This window comes from Pseudophryne corroboree, chromosome 5 (genome assembly GCF_028390025.1).
Source record: "Pseudophryne corroboree isolate aPseCor3 chromosome 5, aPseCor3.hap2, whole genome shotgun sequence".
NCBI classification, from domain to species: domain Eukaryota; kingdom Metazoa; phylum Chordata; class Amphibia; order Anura; family Myobatrachidae; genus Pseudophryne; species Pseudophryne corroboree.
Window position 1 is genome coordinate 68,442,145 of NC_086448.1, and position 21,063 is coordinate 68,463,207.

The 21,063-nt window shown below is 47.4% G+C and overlaps 1 protein-coding gene across 1 annotated transcript in view; it reads left to right on the forward strand.

Annotated features, from left to right (window-relative positions):
* ASNS (asparagine synthetase (glutamine-hydrolyzing)) overlaps window positions 1–10,282 on the forward strand; it is a 225,167-nt gene extending 214,885 nt beyond the window's left edge. The window contains exon 12 of the mRNA XM_063921342.1: window positions 9,736–10,282. Within this exon, the coding sequence (XP_063777412.1) occupies window positions 9,736–9,945 (210 nt within the window). The 3' untranslated portion in view covers window positions 9,946–10,282. The remainder of the gene's footprint in view (window positions 1–9,735) is intronic.
* Window positions 10,283–21,063: the final 10,781 nt, after the last annotated feature.

The following is a 21,063-nucleotide window of genomic DNA, read 5'->3' on the forward strand; positions in this document are numbered from 1 at the left end:
TATGGGTATCAACTGACCGTTTTCTGAGTGTTTGTAAAAACGCAGGCATGGCCGGGCGTTTGCTGGGCGGGTATCTGATGTCATTACTGTGTCACTCGCACAGGATAAGTAACTACAGGGCTGGTCTTGTTTTGCACAAAATGTGTTTGCAGGCGCTCTGCTGCACAGGCGTTCCCACTCCTGCAAAGCAAAAATACACTCCCCCGTGGGCGGCGACTATGTGTTTACACGGCTGCTAAAAACTGCTAGCGAGCGAGCAACTCGAAATGACCCCCCATGTGCACTGCAGGAGGGGGCAGATGTAACATGTGCAGAGAGAGTTAGATTTGGGTGGGGTGTGTTCAAACTGAAATCTAAATTGCAGCGTAAAAATAAAGCAGCCAGTATTTACCCCGCACAGAAACAATATAACCCACCCAAATCTAACTCTCTCTGCACATGTTACACCTGCCACACCTGCAGTGCACATGGGCCCTCATTCCGAGTTGTTCGCTCGCTAGCTGCGTTTAGCAGCATTGCACACGCTAAGCCGCTGCCCTCTGGGAGTGTATCTTAGCATAGCAGAATTGCGAACGAAAGATTAGCAGAAATGCGAATAGAAATTTCTTAGCAGTTTCTGAGTAGCTCGAGACTTACTCCTACACTGCGATCAGTTCAGTCAGTTTCGTTCCTGGGGGGTCATTCCGAGTTGTTCGCTAGTTAGTTTTTTTTGCAACGGAGCGATTAGTCGCAAAATGCGCATGCGCAATGTTCGCAGTGCGCCTGCGCCAAGTAAATTAGCACAAAAGTTTGGTATTTTACTCACGGCCTAACGAAGATTTTTCATCGTTCTGGTGATCGGAGTGTGATTGACAGGAAGTGGGTGTTTCTGGGTGGAAACTGGCCGTTTTATGGGTGTGTGTGAAAAAACGCTGCCGTTTCTGGGAAAAACGCGGGAGTGGCTGGAGAAACGGGGGAGTGTCTGGGCGAACGCTGGGTGTGTTTGTGACGTCAAACCAGGAACGAAACTGACTGAACTGATCGCAGTGTAGGAGTAAGTCTCGAGCTACTCAGAAACTGCTAAGAAATTTCTATTTGCAATTCTGCTAATCTTTAGTTCGCAATTCTGCTATGCTAAGATACACTCCCAGAGGGCGGCGGCTTAGCGTGTGCAATGCTGCTAAAAGCAGCTAGCGAGCGAACAACTCGGAATGAGGGCCCTGGTTTGACGTCACAAACACACCCAGCGTTCGCCCAGACACTCCCCCGTTTCTCCAGCCACTCCCGCGTTTTTCCCTGAAACGCCTGCGTTTTTCCGCACACTCCCATAAAACCTTATCTCCCTTCACACTCCCGTCCGTCCTCTTCGCTCTGAAAATGCACGCCGCCGTTCCTGCCTACTGATCACTTCCTACCACCCTGTCCTCCAAGATACTGCACGTGCTGCTCCCATTCTCTGGAATTCTGTCCCACTCCCCCTCAGACTCTCCACCTCTACAAAACTTTAAACGGGCTCTCAAGACCCACTTCTTCACCAAACCCAGCCGTATCTCATCCTAACCCTCTGTCCAACACTCACTGTCTACCCTCTCTGTGTCTCCCCGCTCTGTCTGCCCCTCCCCTTTAGAATGTAAGCTCTTGCCTCATGTGCTTCTCCTCCCCTTACTTATACTATCATCTACTCTATACTCCTTACAAACAATGGCACCTAACCCTTGGTTGCTGTCACCTTGATACTTATTTGAGTGTTATGATGGTATGCGGTTAGCATACCGACAGTCAGGATCCCGGCGGTCACAATACAGGCGCCGTGATCCTGACAGGGGCACCATACCGCCGCCGGTATACCGGCAAGGTAGGTGATTTCCCCTCTATGGGTGTCCACGACATATTCTAGAATGATTCACTGGATAGAAATACCCAAGAACACCACTAGGGGGAGATGTTGCATTGTTTTTTCATTTGCTTTAAAAGGTCACTCGTGTAAGTTTGCTGTCATTGTTATGTATACTATCATTTATTACCTGTGCATCATCACCACAGTGACTCAGATGTGCGGGTCCCTCATTGTCAGGGCTCCCACTGTAAGAACCTTAATATATTCTTTGTAAATATTTCCCCAGTGTCCTTGCAGATCATAATACATTGGTTGCAAGGACAAAAAAATATAAGATGTGTGGAGAACTTTGTCTCTTTGTTCTTCGGGAATCCAAACCAATGTACCTCCCATCGTTAGCACCGCTGCCTGTACACAGAAACAGAGCAATACAAGGCTATACTGCAAGCTTGGTTTCACATTCAGTTTATTTGTTGGAACAATAAATTACATGCCACTACATTTAGGGCTGGACGTAATGAAGCCAAAGTTTGCCGGAGGTGCAGGATCACAGCTGAACTCGGACGTTCTTTTAAAGTGGCAATCAATTACAAGGTATGGTTTTCCCTTGTAAATGATTGCCGCTTTAAAAAAAGGGCTGGGTTCGTCCGGGAACCCATACTTCCGGCCAGCTTGGACTTCATTACATCCAGCCCTATATCTATATGTACTACCTCCATAGGGCACACACCTCTCTCTCTCTTTATGTATATGTACTGCTGTACCTCTAAAGGGCACACGGCTCTTTATATAAATGCACAACCTCTATAGAGGCACACATTTCCCTCTCTCTCTAAATATATAGGGCATAATACAACTCTTTATATACATGTACTACCTCTATAAGGGCACATAGGGGGTCGTTCCGAGTTTATCGCTAGCTGCATTTGTTTGCAGCGCAGCGATCAGGCTAAAAACGGCAGTTCTGCGCATGCGTATGCGGCGCAATGCGCATGCGCGACGTACGGACACAATGAACGATGCAGTTTTGCACAGGGTCTAGCGATGCATTTCAGCCACACTGGTTACCGCAGGGTGATTGACATGAAGTGGGCGTTTCTGGGTGGCAACTGACCGTTTTCAGGGAGTGTTCGGAAAAACGCAGGTGTGCCAGGGAAAACGCAGGCGTGGCGGGGTGAACGCTGGGCGGGTGTGTGACATCAAATCCGGAACTGAATAGTCTGAAGTGATCGCAAGCGCTGAGTAGGTTTTGAGCTACTTTGAAACTACACAAAGTTTTTTTGCAGGCGCTCTGCGATAAAAACGTTTCACTTCTGCTAAGCTAAAATACACTCCCAGTGGGCGGCGTCATAGTGTTTGCACGGCTGCTAAAAACTGCTAGCGAGCGATCAACTCGGAATGACCTCCATAGTCCTCTATATATGTGTGCAACCTCTAGAGTTCACACAGGGGGTGATTCAGACCTGATCATAGATGTGCTCAATTTAGCACATCTACGTTCAGCTTCCCTGACATGCGTGGGGACGCCCAGCACAGAGCTATTCCGCCCCGCATGTCAGGCCCTACCCCGTCGCACCAGTACAAAAGCATCACAGAGGCGATGCTTTTGTACTGTAGGAGTAGCTCCCAGCCAACGTAGCTCCTGCGCGCTGGCAGAGAGCTACACGTCGCTGTGAGGGTCGCAGCGGCTGCGTGTGACGTCACGCAGCTGCCACGGCCCACCCCCTATCGCCGGCCCACCCCCTCCCGCCCAGCGACCGCCTCTGCCTGTCAGTCAGGCAGAGGCGATCGCAGGGTAAAGACAGCCTTTGGCTGTCTGGCATGCGCCAGGCACTGCGGCATCGGGGCATGCGCACTTCAGACCTGATTGCTGCTGTGCGAACACGCACAGCACCGATCAGGTCTGAATCAGCCCAACTGTTCTCTATATATGTACAATATCTATAGGGGCATACAGTGTGTGTGTGTGTGTCTGTGTGTGTGTGAATATATATATATATATACACACATATATATATATATATATATATATATTTATATATATTTGCAGAAACTCTATGGGGGCACACAGCTTATATACTGTATACACACACACACACACACACACACACACACACATGCTTTACAGGGGCACTTTCTTTATGCATACACAACCTCTATCAGGACACACAGTCTCACTATATACAGTACACACACAACTTCTATCAGGACCAGAGATGAGTAGGTTCGGTTCCCTGAGAACCGAACCCCCCCCCAGAACATCCCATTCCGAGCCCGGATCCGAGTCCGACTCAGGACTTCCCGCCAGACTCGGAAACCAGAACGAGTCAAAACGTCATCATCCCACTGTCGGATTCTTGCAGGTTTTGGATCCCATATAAACAGCCGCACATCGCCGCCATTATCACTCCAGACTTGGAGAGTGAGGGAGCCAGACGTCTCTCTCTCTGTGGGTGGTGGCGTCGGGTGGGGTTAGTGTGTGCTCTGTAGGGGTGCTGCTGCAATCACTGTGTTGTACCTGTGCTGTACATGGGTGTTGCTGTCCTGGCTTTCACTGTGTTGTACAGGTTGCAGGGGCATTGTTCTCCTGTTTGCTGTAAAATATAGGGCTGCTGCTGGCCCTATATGCTATAAAAATTCAGGGATGCAGTTGTTAAAAATTAAAAGCACACTGCTCCTGTATGCTGTAAAATATAGGGGTGCTGCTGGCTCTGTATGTTGTAAAAATTCAGGGGAGCAGTTGTTAAAAATTGAAAACACACTTCTTCTGTATGCTGTAAAATATAGGGGTGCTGCAGGCCCTATATGTTGTAAAATGTCAGGGGTGCAGTTGTTAAAAATTAAAAGCACACTGCTCCTGTATGCTGTAAAATATAGGGGTGCTGATGTTCAAATAACATTACACTCTCCCTGTATGTTGTGCTGCTGTTCAAATGACATTACACTGGCCCTGTATGCTATAAAAATTCAGGGGTGTAGTTGTTAAAAATTAAAAGCACACTGCTCCTGTATGCTGTAAAACATTGGGGTGCTGCTGTTAAAATAACATTACACTGTATGTTGTAAAAATTCTACAGTGCATTGAAAATCAATGTACACTGGCCCTGTCTTGTATGCTGTAAAATTTCAGGGGTGCAGTGAAAATAAATGTACACTGGCCCTGCCTTGTATGCTGTAAAAATACAGGGGTGCAGTGGAAGTAAATGTACACTGTCCTTGTCTTGTATGCTGTAAAATAACAGGGGTGTTGTGAAAATACAGGGGTGCTGGCACTGTCCGTGGTTGCGATGTCTAGGCCTGACCTTTACAACACTATGGGAAGAGGAGGCTCCTACCACCATTTGCACGACCCCTGCAAGTGCTGGGAGGAGCACCACCAGTCCAGTTGCTGATATTGATACTGAGGATGTCACTGTAGAAGTACACCAGGATGAGAGGATATGGGTGTAGCTGGCACTGTGGAGGAAGTTGACGATGAGGATTCTGATAGTGATGTGGTTTGTTTGAATAAGGCACCAGTGGAGACAGTAGTTGGCCATGGGATGAAAAAGCCCATTGTCATGCCTGGGCAAAGTACCAAAAAAGCCACCTCTTCGGTATGGAATTATTTCTCCACAAATCCGGACAACATGTGTCAAGCCATCTGTTGCCTTTGTCAATCCATAATAAGTAGGGGTAAGGACGTTAACCACCTAGGAACATCCCCCCTTATATGTCACCTGCAGCACATTCATCATAAGTCATTGTCAAGTTCAGAAACTTTGGGTAATAGCGTAAGCAGCCCACTGACATCTAAATGATGTGGTTTTGTTTGAATATTATTTCTCTGTGAGGAGGAGCATGTAAACACTGAAGGGGGGATCTGAGGATGAGGACAACATCTTGCCACTGTAGAGCAAGTTTGTGCAAGGAGAGATTCATTGCTTTTTTTGGGTGGGGGCCCAAACAAGCCAATCAATTCAGCCACAGTCATGTGGCAGACCCTTTTGCTGAAATGATTGGTTTGTTAAAGTGTGCATATCCTGTTTATACAACTTAAGGGTGGGTCTGAGGGCCCAAGTACAATTCCATCTTGCACATCTTTTCTTTGCCACATCATTCCAGGAGTGCTGCCCTATATGGGGTGCTGCCCCTCTGCCCTATCAGTCCAGGGGTGCTGCCCCACTGCCGTTTAAGTCCAGGGGTGCTGTTGTCTGTCTGCTGTGCAATTCTCTAGGGGTGCTGCCTATGCTGTATAAGTCCAGGGGTGCTGCTGTACTTGATCCTAGGTTTAAATGAAAACGTAGAGCAGATATGAAACAAGCTTCAACATCGCAAACAGATTTGTGAAAACTAGCTGCAAAGGTGGAAATTTAAATTTCCGAAGTGTTTTTAAATAAAGTGGGGAGAGACCACATTTGTGGCCAAAGTCAGTGTGACTCAGAAGAGACTGAATCATAATCCAGCGCAACTGCTGGAGAGGTAAAAGTGAGATTTTCTGCTGGAGCTTCTTCGCAATTATTTCATGTTAGAGACTCACTCAAATGAATGGCTCCAATTCGTCAACCTTAATTTTGATTTGTTATTAAAGTTCCACATTTTGGGATTATTTATTTAGAAGATGCACATTTGTTGTACAGGGATCTTCTTTCCCTAAGGGCTGTGTAGGGTTATCGCAAGACCTTGCAGTGTTAGAAGACCATAGTTTCAGTGATCTTGCATTGCAGCAGCTTTCCATTGCACTGCAGCACTAGATGGGCCAGGAGCTCCTGTGAGGCACAACCAGTTACTGAATAAGGCCCAGTATGGAGTCTCATGGTGGCTTTCAGCCAGGAAGATGTCTGGCTTGCCAGGCTGAGGGATTCTGTGAGCACAGAGGTTAGCATTGCTTCCTCCCACAGTCCTACTTATAGTATGAAATAAGTTTGGACTGTAGAGTGGTAAGCTCCACTAGGGCAGGGGCTCAATAACAAAAAAATTTACTGCACAACCCTGCTTAGTACTTTACCGAACCCACCCAAACTCAACTTGCCCCATCTGGGGTTGCTGTGGGGACTCAGGAGGGGCTGATAAAACATCTAAGGGGCTGCTTTATTTAAAAATAAAATATGAATAAAATAAACAAGATACACAGGTATGCTCACATGCGTGTAACTGGGACACAGGTATGCTCACATGCGTGTAACTGGGACACACAGGTATGCTCACATGCGTGTAACTGGGAGCTGTGAAAAACAAAAATAAGGCACCTGCCACAAAATATGTAAATAAAAATGCAATAAGAAAATGAAAAAAAAAAGAAACACACGAGATTTTTACAAAATAAGTCTCCAGACTACGTGGAGGGGAAAATATCCAATCTTGATCCTGTGGTATACACCAGTTTATTTGCATCCCAGCATTAAATCCCAGATTATCTTAATCCCTGAAAATGGAGAAGGGGGTACAGTTTTGGAGGCTTTGGACCCTAGTTTTTAGTTTGTCCAGTAATGTGGTAATTAATAATTATATATTTGCTTGGCTGAAGTCCTTTCTGTTCCACACCAATATAGGAGTGGAGGTGAAAGCCTGTGTGTTGTTCCTGATTGCATGTGCCTCTCTAATTTTTAATCACCTTCTTGACACTGTCATCTTCCTCTTGCCTCTTCTCATAATGTGAAAAGTCATCAAATATAGAGGTGGTATGTTTGTAGCTAGCTATGATTCAGAGAACTTGGCGAGCTTTTTCCAGGGGGACCACCTGAAATGATGGGTTTATTAAACTGTGCTTGTCCTGTTTAAACAACATAAGGGTGGGTGGGGGGCAAGACAATTCCATCTTGCACCTCTTTTTTTTTTTTGCATTATTTGTTCTTTGGGGCCAAGTCTTTAGAAACTTCCATCCTGTCTGACACTGCAGTGCCACTCCTAGATGGGCCAGGTGTTTGTGCCGCCCACTTGTGTCGCTTAGCTGAGTCATCCAGCTACCTCGTTGCACCTCTTTTTTTTCTTTGCATTATGTGCTCTTTGGGGAATATTTTTTAAAACTGCCATCCTGTCTGACACTGCAGTGCCACCCCTAGATGGGCCAGGTGTTTGTGTCGTCCACTTGTGCCGCTTAGCTTAGTCATCCAGCTACCTCGGTGCAACCGTTTGGCATAAAAACAATATTGTGAGATGTGAGGTGTTCAGAATAAGCTGGAAATGAGTGGAAATTGATGTTATTGATGGTAATAATACTGTAGTGTCAAAATTACCCCCAAATTCTGTGATTTTAGCTTATTTTCAGTTTTTTTCAAAAATCATCCAGTAACAAAACCAAAACCCGAAAAGGTGGTTTTGGCAAAACCAATCCAGATGGCCTGTGACACACTGTAGTGGGGGTAATGGTCCCTGGAAGACCCCCTGTTCCTGTATATATTCTGTATAGCTGTGATATTACCCTTGGACACTCTCCATCCCCAAATTCCCTCTACCTTTATGAGTATATATATTTATGTGTATGTGTGTGTGTGTATATATATACATACATACATACATACATACATACACATTACATATACTATATATTCACAATATGTACGTATTTCATGTGAGATATACACTATATATATATATATATATATATATATATATATAGCCAGTGTAGAAATCCGGTACTCGCAGGCACGCCGATCCCGGAAGTGCGGGGGCCAGGACCGGGAACAGTGTTCTTACACTTGTCACTGTTGTTTGTTGCATCCTGATGAAGGGGGTGCGTCCCCCGATGAGTGCCGCCTTTCCAGATCTGATATATATATATATATATATATATATACAGCATTCGTTGGGCGTCACTCATACGTCTTGCAAATGAACACATTATCCCGATATGTGGTCAACGTTCTTACGTCAGAATTAGAGTAAAAATTCTGAAACGGTGACCACATATCGGGATCCTGTGTTCATTTGCAAGACGCATGAGTGCCGCCCAACGAATGCTGTATGTTTTTCGGTCTCCGCATGGGGACCGTTACATGGGAGGGCTCCGACGCAATTAATCTAACACAGACAAGGAGTGCTGCCTCATCATACTCGTTTTATATATATATATATATATATATATATATATATATATATATACTCAATTTTTTTTAAATCCACTTTCTGCTTTAAAAGTGGGGGAGGAGGCCTCAGAGATATCAGTGTACCGGGCCCCAAAATTTCTGTTGCCGTCCCTGGCTGGGCGGGTGCCTATCAGAGCCCCTCATAAATGATACATTGCCAGGAAATGCTGTGATAAGGGATCTTTATTTTCAGGGGTTGGCCGCAGATAATAAATATGCCCCCTGGTCACTTAGTTCAACTAGATGGCGAGAGAAATGGCGGTTTCTATTTGCATACTGAAATCATTCTTTGAGATATTTGGTATCAGAGTCTCTCTTACTTCAGAAGGCACACCTGGGGCAGATGTATTAAGCCCGGAGAAGTGATAAAGAAGTGATGAGTGGAAGGTGATAACGCACCAGCCAATCATTATGGGTTTGAAAAATGACAGTTAGGAGCTGATTGGCTGGTGCGTTATCACCTTCCACTTATCACTTCTTTATCCCTTCTCCAGGCTTAATACATCTGCCCCACTGTACCTCTTATCAGTAAGACTCTATAGGAAGCTACAATTTGTTTTACTATAGAACTGAAACTTTAAATCCCTTATTACTATTGCTATTAGTAGTAGTGGTAGTAGTAGTATTATGTGGCTTCTGTCATTTATTAAAATGTAACAACATAACTATCCAGCTATGTGTATTATGGGAACCAGGACATTGCTCCTGACCAATGTGTACTCTGTATAATCTATACCTCCCTGCATGAGTGCTCTGTGGGAGAATCCATTGTCCGGGTATTGAACTGTAGAGAATGGACGTTGATATATCTGTTACTGATTGACCTCCTATTGTTTGCTGATCCTTTATCTGCAGGTAGATGACAGTATGCTGGAGAAGGCTACTGACACGTTCCCCTTTAATCCCCCCAAGACAAAGGAAGGCTACTTCTACCGGCAAATCTTTGAGAAGTACTACCCAGGGCGTGCTGATTGGCTGTCTCATTACTGGATGCCCCGCTGGATTCAGGCTACTGATCCCTCTGCCCGCACACTCAAGCATTACAAGTCTGATACCAATGCATAGAGGGTCTAATTCATATCTGATCGCAGCAGCAAAAATGTTCTCTAATGGGCAAATCCACGTGCACTGCAGAGGGGGCAGATATAACATGTGCAGAGAGAGTTACATTGTTTCTGTGCAGGGTAAATACTGGCTGCTTTATTTTTACACTGCAATTTAGATTTCAGTTTGAACACCCAAATCTAACTTTCTCTGCACATGTTATATTTGCACATAGTTTTGCCCATTAGAGAACAATTTTGCTACTGCGAACAGGTCTGAATTAGGCCCAGATGCCCAGAGTCTCTTCAGCCATTCATTCCTACTTGCTCTTTCAATAAATTCTCACCTGTGCATTTTACCTTTTGTTGAGTAATTCTGCTCCGAGCAATGGTGTACAGACTCAGCAGATAGACTTACACTGTCGCATTATGTGTTATTTGCGGAGATTCCTACTGCTGGCACTCAGACCTCCCATATAGTACAGTCACGGCAAGCACCAAACCACCTGATCCACAGGTCCTGTTATTAAATAGAAATTTACAGATTCTTACTGAAAGGTTTGCAAACCTTGCGTTTCTGTCCATTGCTTAACTTGTGTTTATTTATTAACTGTCATTTATATAGCACCCACATATGTGTAGCTGTTTCACAGAGAACTCATTCCCATCAGTCCCTGCCCCAGTGGAGCTTGCAATCTATGGAGTCCATTTATCAAAGAATGATAAAACTTGTTGCGTATGATGAATGGTGCTCCAGCCAATCAGCTCCCAAGTGTAATTTTTCAAACACATGACAGTTGATTGAGCTGATTGACTAGAGCACCACTTATTATAAACAATGAGTTTTAACATCCACAACGAGTTTTATCACTTGTTGATAAATGAGCCCCTGTATTTCCTATCACATGTACACAGGCCCTCATTCCGAGTTAATTGCACCAAGCAACTTTTTGCTGCTGGTGCAATAAACTAATCTCCGCCTATGGGGGAGTGTATTTTAGCATAGCAGGGCCTGCGATTGCTTGTGCAGCCTCCTATGCTGAAAAAGTTTCCTGCAAAACAAAACCAGCCCTGGACATACTTACTCTGTGCGACGGAACCAGCGATGATGGGGTAGACTTTGATGTCAGACATCCGCCCTCCGTTTGCCAGGACACGCCTGCGTTTTTCTTACCACTCCCCGAAAAACAGTCTCCAACGGTCAGTTTACACCCCGGAACGCCTTCCTGCAGTCAGTCTTCTTGCGATCACCGATGCGACTGCTTTTTCCGCTGTCAGCGTCGTTGCGGGCAATGACGCGCGAGCGCATTACAGCCCCCATGCATGCGCAGTAGTGACCCGGTCACAGCTGTGCGAACGAAAGCACGCTGCGATCGGGTCTAAATGACCCCCACAGTGCGGGAGGAAACTCTGGCAACTGGAGGAAAAACAGGATTGACATATATATTTCTTGGCCATGACTGGTAATTGAACTCATGACTTGAGTGCCATGAATCAGAAATGCTAACCACTACGCCATCTGTGCTGTCCTGTAATAAAACTTCTACCTTAAATTGATTTCAAGATGTCTACACATAAAGCTAGCATCAGAACACTATGTGGCGTGAGACGCCCAAGGCCGCATAGCAATATTTTCTTTAAATTTGCATCTCATTCGCACTGTAGATGCTGCAAAACACCACTCAATCTGTACCGGAGACGCTGGGCTGCGACTTATTCCGCACAGGAATTAGCTTTACATAGGTACAGCAAAGTTGCAGATGGAAGCACAACGGAACTTGGCATGAAATAATGCCGCAGCCGCTGCATAGCAGCACTTCGTATACAGTATAATGGGGAGAGATAGAAGCTCCTCCCTAAGTTCCTGGATGCCAAATCACCGTGCTTAGCGTCTCTGTACAGTATTTTCTATTTGAGTACTAAGTAGCTCGAACAGCTTGTAACGTACTCTGCTCTAAATGCTACAGCAGCAAGTGTTATCTTTAGAAGTATAATGGGGAGAGATAAAAGCTCCTCCCTAAGTTCCTGGATGCCAAACCACCATTTCTATCTAGCCAGAAATCCCGCACCCCGTGCAAGCTGGGCGGACAATTGGCGGGGACCTGACACGGTTGCACACCGTTTCCCTTTGCGATGTCACATAAATTAGTGTCCAGTCTGCTCCGAAAGTCAAGAGTCTACTCTTTTGTATGGTACCAGTCTCGAGTCTCTGGGACACCCAGAACCAGAGATATCGGGGTGCAAAGTGGACCCATTTTCCCATAAACTAAACCGGTGGATTGTCGTTTGGCATCTTGGCTGTCGAGATTTCAGCGCCGGGATGGTGAACCATTCCGAACAGTGTCAGGATTCTGACTGCCGGGTTCCCGACAGCTGGGATCCACTAAAAACATATATACTAAATTACACAGAGAAAACTTATATTTTATAAAGAGAACTGCCACCTCAGGCCACTACCCCAAGATGGAGAGGCTAGAATTAGTTATTATAAATAAGATTTACCTTCATCTGGGAACATGAAGAGGGCCTTTTATCAGTTGAATAAAGAGGCCACGCAATTAATTAGTCACGTTGTAGCTTAATTTACTCACCGATACCCTGTTCTCCCCACCTAAGATGTAATGATATCTGTGAGGTCTGTGTTAAAAGAAAGTGGATTAAAAACATTTAAAGGAATGAAAGAACACGGAGAGGCCCATTTATCTAACGCTGGAATAGAAATCCTCACAGATTAACAGGAACAAAGTGACACGGTAACAAAGCCACCTGACAGAGGCGCCAATCATGTTTTAATGACTGCTACTTATCCAGCGCTGCGGCAATTTACCGGTAAATTGTACTATACATATTCGGTTAATGATGCAAGTGACAGATTTAAACAGGAACTCAGTGAGCCGCTTGATGATGTGTTTAGTGATAGTCTGTTGAGTAGAATGGATCGAGTATTAATGAAAGGAATGTTTCCCAGGCTGTGCTGCCGATTACACTATCATTAATATCTGATAACACGGTATTATACCCAGTAGCGGATCTTGCCACGGGCAAGCAGGATTTTTGCCCGGGGCGCCACTGGCCCGAGGGCGCCGCCGCTGCTGCCGTGACAAGATCCGCTACTGGTGCTGTGCAGTGCGCCTGACGTCATTGCGCACCGCGCGGCATTGTGGGAGCGGCCATAGACGCTAGACGTCATAATTGACCTCTTGTGTCTGTGCGGTGCTATGGGAGAGTTGTCATGACGTAAGCGGCGCGACTGGGGGCACAATTACTGAGAGCACAGATACAGGGTGCACAGTACTGGGGCACAACTACTAGGGTCACAGTACTGGGGGCACAACTACTGAGGGCACAGCTACAGGGGGCATAACTGTGACCACGCCCCTTCCCCATGAAGCCATGCCCCTATTTTTTTACGCATGCCTACGGCGCACACTAACCCTATTTCTCTTACGTCCTAGAGGATACTGGGGTCCACATTAGTACCATGGGGTATAGACGGGTTCACTAGGAGCCTTGGTCACTTTAAGAAATCAATAATGTGCACTGGCGCCTCCCTCTATGCCCCTCCTACCAGACTCAGTTTAGAAAATGTGCCCGGAGGAGCCGGTCACGCTTAGGGAAGCTCCTGAAGAGTCTTCTACATTTATTTTCGGTTTGTTGTTTTACAGGCATTGATGGGTGGCACCAGTCTGCCTGCTTCGTGGGACTTAGGGAGGAGAATGGCCCAACTTCCTAAAGAGTTAATGGTCCAGTTTCTCCGCTGACAGGACACTGAGCTCCTGAGGGAGTCATTCGAAAGCCCCGCCACGGCGAGCGTACCCTCCCGCAGCACACCGCCACCCCTAACAGAGCCGAAGATAGAAGATTGGTGAGTACAGCGCCGGCGTCCCGGTACGCCGGCGTAAAATGGCGACATGAGGGTTGGAGCGCAGCACTGACATGCAGCCTGCGCTCCCGGGGCTCAGGATGACATGCGGCTGTGTGTGTCCCGCTGTGAGGGGCGCGCTGAGCCACCAATGATACCCACACTGGCCATCCAGCTTACAGAGGGTTTTAACCCTCGAATTAAGCACTCTAAACCTCAAGCCAGTATAAAAAAGACCGGGAAGCCGCACGCCATTATGGGGGTGGGGCTTCACTATGAGTGGATCCAGCAGCTCACCAGCGCCATTTTCCCTCTGCAGCTCATACTGGCAGGCATCACAGGGATGCGCAGCTCCTCCAAGAAGACTCCACGTCTCCTCAGCGGTACCAGGGGGTCATAGTAAGGGGGAGGAGGTTTTAGTATACTAAGTTCTCTGAAGGGATTCTGTGTGTGGGTGTGTGTGGGTCCCTTCGCATTACCATGTCCAGGGACTGTGTGTCCTGCACAGCAGAGTGTCTATCCTCCCTGGGGACTCTCTACCGTGTACCCAGAACAGTACACATTCTCAGGCTAGTGGGTCAGATACCCCATGGTTAGATTCCATAAAGGGGATGATATCTACTATTTCTACTAAATTAGCCCATACTGAAAAAGAGGCGCAGATTTTAAGACAGTCTATGGATGACCTGATGAATAGAGATTCAGTTCCCATACCAATATCTCAGACCCCTACCATTTACCCACAAAGGCGTACTCCGGCCCAGCTCATGCAGGCTGAACTGATGTCGATACATCAGACCCAGAGGAGGGCGAAGTGGATGCGAGTGGGGGGGATGCTGTCCTGTCACAAGGAATACAGGCCCTGATGTCCTGCACATTCCTGATAAGGTGGCGAAGGTGGAGGAGGAATTATTTTAATGTAAAAAAGAAATCCTCAGCTACTTTTCCTGCATCAAAGGAATTGAATGCCCTGTTTGAAGAAACTTGGGCTAATCCTGACAAAAAAATTCTGCTCCCTTTCCTCTGCAGGATAGAAAGAAATGGGAAAACCCGACGATTGTGGACGCATTAGTATCTAGGTTGTCACGTAAGATAGTCTTACCTGTCCCTGGGGCAGCATCCTTAAAGGACACGGCTGACCGCAAGATTGAGACCACTCTCAAATCTTTATATACTGCTGCTGTTGTGGCCCAGAGACCCATTATTGCTTGTGCATGGATGCTAAATGGTCAGGTAACCTAATTGATGAATTAGATTCCTTGCCCAGGGGGAGATCATTTTACTCCTACAGCATATTCAGGACTCATATGGACTTTATGGTGGAGGCCATAAAGGAAATTGGTTTGCTCAACGCACGCACCGCTGCCGTGGCAGTGTCAGCACGCAAGGGCTTGTGGCTGCGCCAGTGGACTGCGGATTCGGATTCTAGAAAAGGCATGGAAAGCCTACTGTTCACAGGCGAGGCCCTTTTTAAAGCTGAACTGGATACGTGGATATCCAAGGCTACGGCGGGTAAGTCTACATACCTTCCTTACGCAGCGCCCCCAGCTAGGAAAACCTACTTGGCTCCAACTCTGCAATCCTTTCGGACAGCGAAGTTTAAAGGCAAACCAAAAGGTTCTTCTACAGCCTTCAAAAGCAATAAAGGTAAACCCAGAAAACCAGCAGCTGCAAGTTCTCAGGAACAGACCTCCGGATCTGCTTCATCAAAGCCTTCAGCATAACGGTGGACCACACTGCCTGGAAGACAGGCAGGGGGGTGCCTGGTTACATTATTTCAGTCACGTTTGAGCAACATCATGCCAAGATCCCTGGGTCAAAGACCTTATCGCCCAGGGATACAGACTGGAGTTTCAGAAACTCCCACCTCACAGATTCTTCAAATTAGGCTTACCAGCTTCTCCGGAAGCAGTTATGACTTTGCAGATAGCAATTCAGAAACTTGTACAAATTCAGGTCATTGTCCCAGTTCCACTTCACCTACAAAACAAGGGTTATTACTCCAACCTATTTGTGGTACAGAAACCGGATGGTTCGGTAAGGCCCATTTTAAACCTCAAGTCACTGAACCCGTACATAAGGGTGTTCAAGTTCAAGATAGAGTCTCTGAGAGCGGTGATCTCAGGTCTGGAGGAGGGTAAATTTCTGGTGTCTCTGGACAGCAAGGATGCATACCTTTATAGTCTGATTTGGCCGTCTCATCAGGCTTATCTACGGTTTGCACTGCCGGATTGTCACTACCAGTTCCAGGCCCTGCCATTTGGTCTCTCCACAGCACCGAGGGTATTCACCAAGGTAATGGCAGAGATGATGTTTCTCCTCCGCAAGCAGGGAGTGAACATAATACCGTACCTGGACGACCTGCTGATAAAAGCACCATCCATGGAGGGGTTGTTGGACAGCAATACCCTCTCAACCCAACTACTCCAGGATCACAGGTGGATTCTGAACCTACCAAAATCCCACCTGGAACCAATACCGAGGTTTCCATTCCTGGGGATGATACTGGATACAGAGGTACAGAAGGTATTCCTTCCATTGGAAAAGGCATTGGTAATCCAATCAATGGTGCGGGATGTTCTAAAACAAACCCGGATATCGGTGCATCTATGCATTCGCCTTCTGGGGAAGATGGTAGCCTCTTACGAGGCTCTGCAGTACGGCAGGTTTCATGCAAGGCCCTTCCAGCTGGATCTGTCTGACAAATGGTCTGGATTGCATCTTCACATACACCAGAGGATACGTCTGACGCCAAAAGCCAGGATTTCTCTCCTGTGGTGGCTTCAGACTTCTCACCTGACCGAGGGTCAAAGGTTCGGGATTCAAAATTGGATTCTGCTAACCACAGACGCAAGCCTCAGAGGTTTGGGGAGCAGTCACCCAGGGGGAACAGTTCCTAGGAAAATGGTCAAATCAGGAAACCATCCTTTTGTTCAATGTTCTGGAGCAAAGGGCCATATACAACGCCCTTCTACAGGCATCGCATCTTCTTCAAGATCACGCCATTCAAGTTCAATCGGACAATGTGACGGCAGTAACGAACATAAACCGACAGGGTGGAACGAAGAGCAGAGCAGCAATGTCAAAGGTAACAAGGATTCTCCTCTGGGCAGAAAGACATGCAGTGGTGCTGTCGCCAATCTTCATTCCGGAAGTAGACAACTGGGAAGCGGAATTCTTCAGCAGACATGACCTCCACCCAGGAGAGCGGGGACTTCACCTGCAGGTGTTTGAGTCCTTGACACGTCGGTGGGGGACTCCACAAATCGACATGATGGCCTCTCGTCTCAACAAGATGCTCAAGCGGTATTGTTCCAGGTTGAGGTACCCACAAGCAGTGGTGGTGGATGCTCTGGTAACTCCATGGGTCTATTAGAGGGTTTACATGTTGCCGCCTCTTCCACTGATCCCAAGAATTCTCAAAAGAATAAAAGGGAAAAAGTTAAAGCAATTCTCATTGCTCCGGACAGGCCAAGAAGGGCCTGGTATGCGGATCTACTGGAGATGCTCCTAGAGGATCCATGGCCTCTGCCTCTTCATGAGGATCTTCTTCAACAGGGTCCATTCATCTATCAAGACTTAACATGGCTACGCTTGAAGGCATGGAGGTTGAGCGTCAAGTTCTAGCCCGGAAGGGGATCCCGGACAGGGTTATTCCAACCCTGATCCAAGCCAGGAAAAGGGTAACGTCTAAACACTACCGTCATATTTGAAAAATACAAACAGTGACACACTTACCCTTAAATTAACGTGTCAAGGTAAGTATTGCGATCTGTTTCCTTGCGGAACAGAGTAGTAGATAATGTAGTTCCAGTACGGTATATCGTAACATCAAGAAATGAATCTCAGTATTATGAACACAACTAGAAAATCTCATGGGTGAGTCAAGGGAATTCAATGACTCAACCATATCATTGAACTGTGTGTCAGTGCCGCACCACAATAAAAATTAATCATCAATATAACATTTGTAATACAAAATCTGAGAACCAAATTTAGGCAAGATGTGTTTTTTTCATAACATGCCATATACAGGTTGGCGTAAGCAGGAGCCAGATTCGACCCCATGGCGGTGCCATTTTGTTGCATAAAATAGCTACTGCCATAGAGAAAATGGTTCTTGGGTGGTCATTCTGAGTTGTTCGCTAGCTGCATTAATTCACTGTGCAGTGATGAGGCTAAAAAATGGCACTTCTGCACATGCGTACGTGGCTCAATGCGCACGCACAACGTACTATTACAACAGACGATGTAGTTTCACACAGGATCTAGCATTGCTTTTCAGTCGACAGGCTGCCGCAGAGTGATTGACATGAAGTGGGTGTTTCTAAGTGTCGAATCACCGTTTTCAGGGAGTGTTAAAAAAAAATGCGGGCGTGCAAGGAAAAACGCAGGCGTGGCTGGACGAACGCAGGGCGTGTTTGTGACATCAAATCCGGAACTGAATGGGTTGAAGTGATTGCAAGCACTGAGTAGGTTTGAAGCTACTCTGAAACTGCACAAAATTATTTAGTAGCCGCTCTGCGATCCCTTCGTTCGCACTTCTGCTAAGCTAAAATACACTCCCAGTGGGCGGCGGCATAGCGTTTGCACGGCTGCTAAAAACTGCTAGCGAGCGATCAACTCGGAATGACCACCTTGGTCAGAACCAAATGAATAAGCTCCAGCAAAAATTCAGAGGGAGGGCCCTGTTGGGGGAATGCAAGCAGGGCACCAGCAATAGCTGCAATACCTTCCTCATGAGGAATTACCGTGTATAATGAATTAGCATTGAGTGTTGCCAACAGTACGTCATGTGGAACTTCACCTAGTGCTCATAAGCCCTCCAAAAAGTCTCCTGCATCTGTTAGATAGCTTGGCATTCCAACCACAATGAGTTGCAAAAAAAAAATCAACAAATTGCGCCAGAGGCTGAAGAATAGACTTATGGATCTTGGGCAATGTATATAAAATCGGGCAGGACGGGTGATCAACTTTAAGAAAACCGATGAGATCATTATGAATCCAGCCCTGTCCAAGGGCTATGTCCAACCACCTATCTACTGATCTTTTGATCATGGGCATAGGATTACATTGGACCTTTCTGTAAACATAACCATCAGACAATTTTTAAGAATTTCTGCATCATAGGCATGCCAATCTTGGACGACTATAGTGCCACCCTTGTCAGCTTGTCTAATGACAAGCTGATCATTTTTGATGAGGGACTTCAAGGCAGCATGTTGTGCTTTAGTTAGATTGTGGTATTTAGGCTTAGTATCAACCTTAGCCAATCTGCTTCAACTAGTCTTAGATAGGTTTTAATGCTAGCACTAGAGCTTTGATGTCAAAGGTTCTTGGGTCCTTGAGAATTTGATCCCGGGGGTGGGGGTGGGGGGGGGGACGGGTGTTGAATCCTTATTCACAAATAGTTCTGCAACCTCAATTTTCTGCCTAACTTATAACAGTCAACAGACACATCAAAATCATCATGTACATATATATAATACTGTATATATATATATATATATATATATATTTATCTATATATATATATATATATATATATATCATACTGCAAATAAATATATATATATATATATACATATATATATATATATATAATATATACCTATGTAATTCTTTGTAATTCAAATGTTGACAGTCAATTTTAGGGTTAGGCTGCAGCTAAGGTTACATTTAGAATTTACACAAAAAAGGAATGTCAACATACCTGGCAGAGGATGCAAGGAAGGAGTGTGGACACTGGGGAGAGAATGTGTAGAGGGAGCAGACACCTGGCAGAGGGTTCGATGAGGGAGTGGACACCGGCAGAAGGTGCAGGGAGGAGCGGACACCTGGCAGAGGATGCGGAGAGGGAGCAGTCACCTGGCAAATAGTGCAGGGAGGGAGCAGGCAGCTGGCAGAGGAGGTGGGAAGGGAGTGGACACCTGGCAGAGGGAGCAGGCAGATAACAGAAGGTGCGGGGAGGAAGCGGACATCTGGCAGAGGATTCGGGGAGTGAGCAGGCAGAGGATGCGGGAAGGGAGTGGGCACCTAGCAGAGGATGCAGGAAGGGAGTGGACACTGGAGAGAGGATGTGGGGAGGGAGCAGGAACCTGGCAGAGGATGCGGGGAGGGAGTGGACACTGGAGAGAGGATGCGGGAAGGGAGCAGGCACTAGGGAGAGGATGCAGGGAGGGAGTGGACACCCGGCAGAGGATGCAGGCAGGGAGCAGGCACCTGGCAGAGGATGCGGGAAGGGAGCGGACACTGGGCAGAGGATGTGGGGAGGGAGCAGGCACCTGGTAGATGGTGTGGGGAGGGAGCAGCCACCTGGCAGAGGATGCAGCGGAGGGAGCAGGCACCCGGAAGAGTACACAGTGAGGGAGTGGGCACCTGGCAAAGGATGCGGGGAGGGAGCAGGCACCAGGCAGAGTATGCAGGGAGGGAGCAGGCACCAGACAGAGGATGCGGGAATGGAGAGGACACTGGGCAGAGGATGTGGGGAGGGAGCAGGCACCTGGCAGAGGATGTGGGGAGGGAGTAGGCACATGGCAGAGGGTGCGGGGAGGGAGCAGCCACCTGGGAGAGGATGCAGGGTGGTAGCAGGCACCTGACAGAGAGTGCAGGGAGGGAGCAGGCACCTGGCAGAGGATGCAGGGGAGGGAGCAGGCACCCGGAAGAGTACACGGTGAGGGAGTGGGCACCTGGCAGAGGATGCGGGGAGGGAGCAGGCACCAGGCAGAGTATGCAGGGAGGGAGCAGGCACCAGACAGAGGATGCAGGAATGGAGCGGACACTGGGCAGAGGATGTGGGGAGGGAGCAGGCACCTGGCAGAGGATGCGAGGAGGGAGTGGACACTGGAGAGAGGATGTGGGAAGGGAGCAGGCACCTGGGAGAGGGAGTGGACACTGGAGAGAGGATGCAGGGATGGAGCAGTCACCTGGCAGAGGGTGTGGGGAGGGAGTGGACACCTGGCAGAGGGTGCGGGGAAGGAGCATTGGAGGGAGCATGGACACTGGAAGAGAATGCGTAGAGGGAGCAGTCACCTGGCAGACGGTGCGGGGAGGCAACGGACACCTGGCGGAGGATGTGGGGAGTGAGCAGGCAGCAGCCAGAGGATGCGGGAAGAGAGTGGGCACCTGGCAGAGGATGCAGGTAGAGAGCAGGCACCTGGCAGAGGAAGCGGGAAGGGAGTGGACACTGGAGAGAGGATGTGGGGAGGGAGCAGGCACCTGGCAGAGGATGCGGGGAGGAGCAGACACCAGTAAGAGGATGCGGGAAGGGAGCGGACA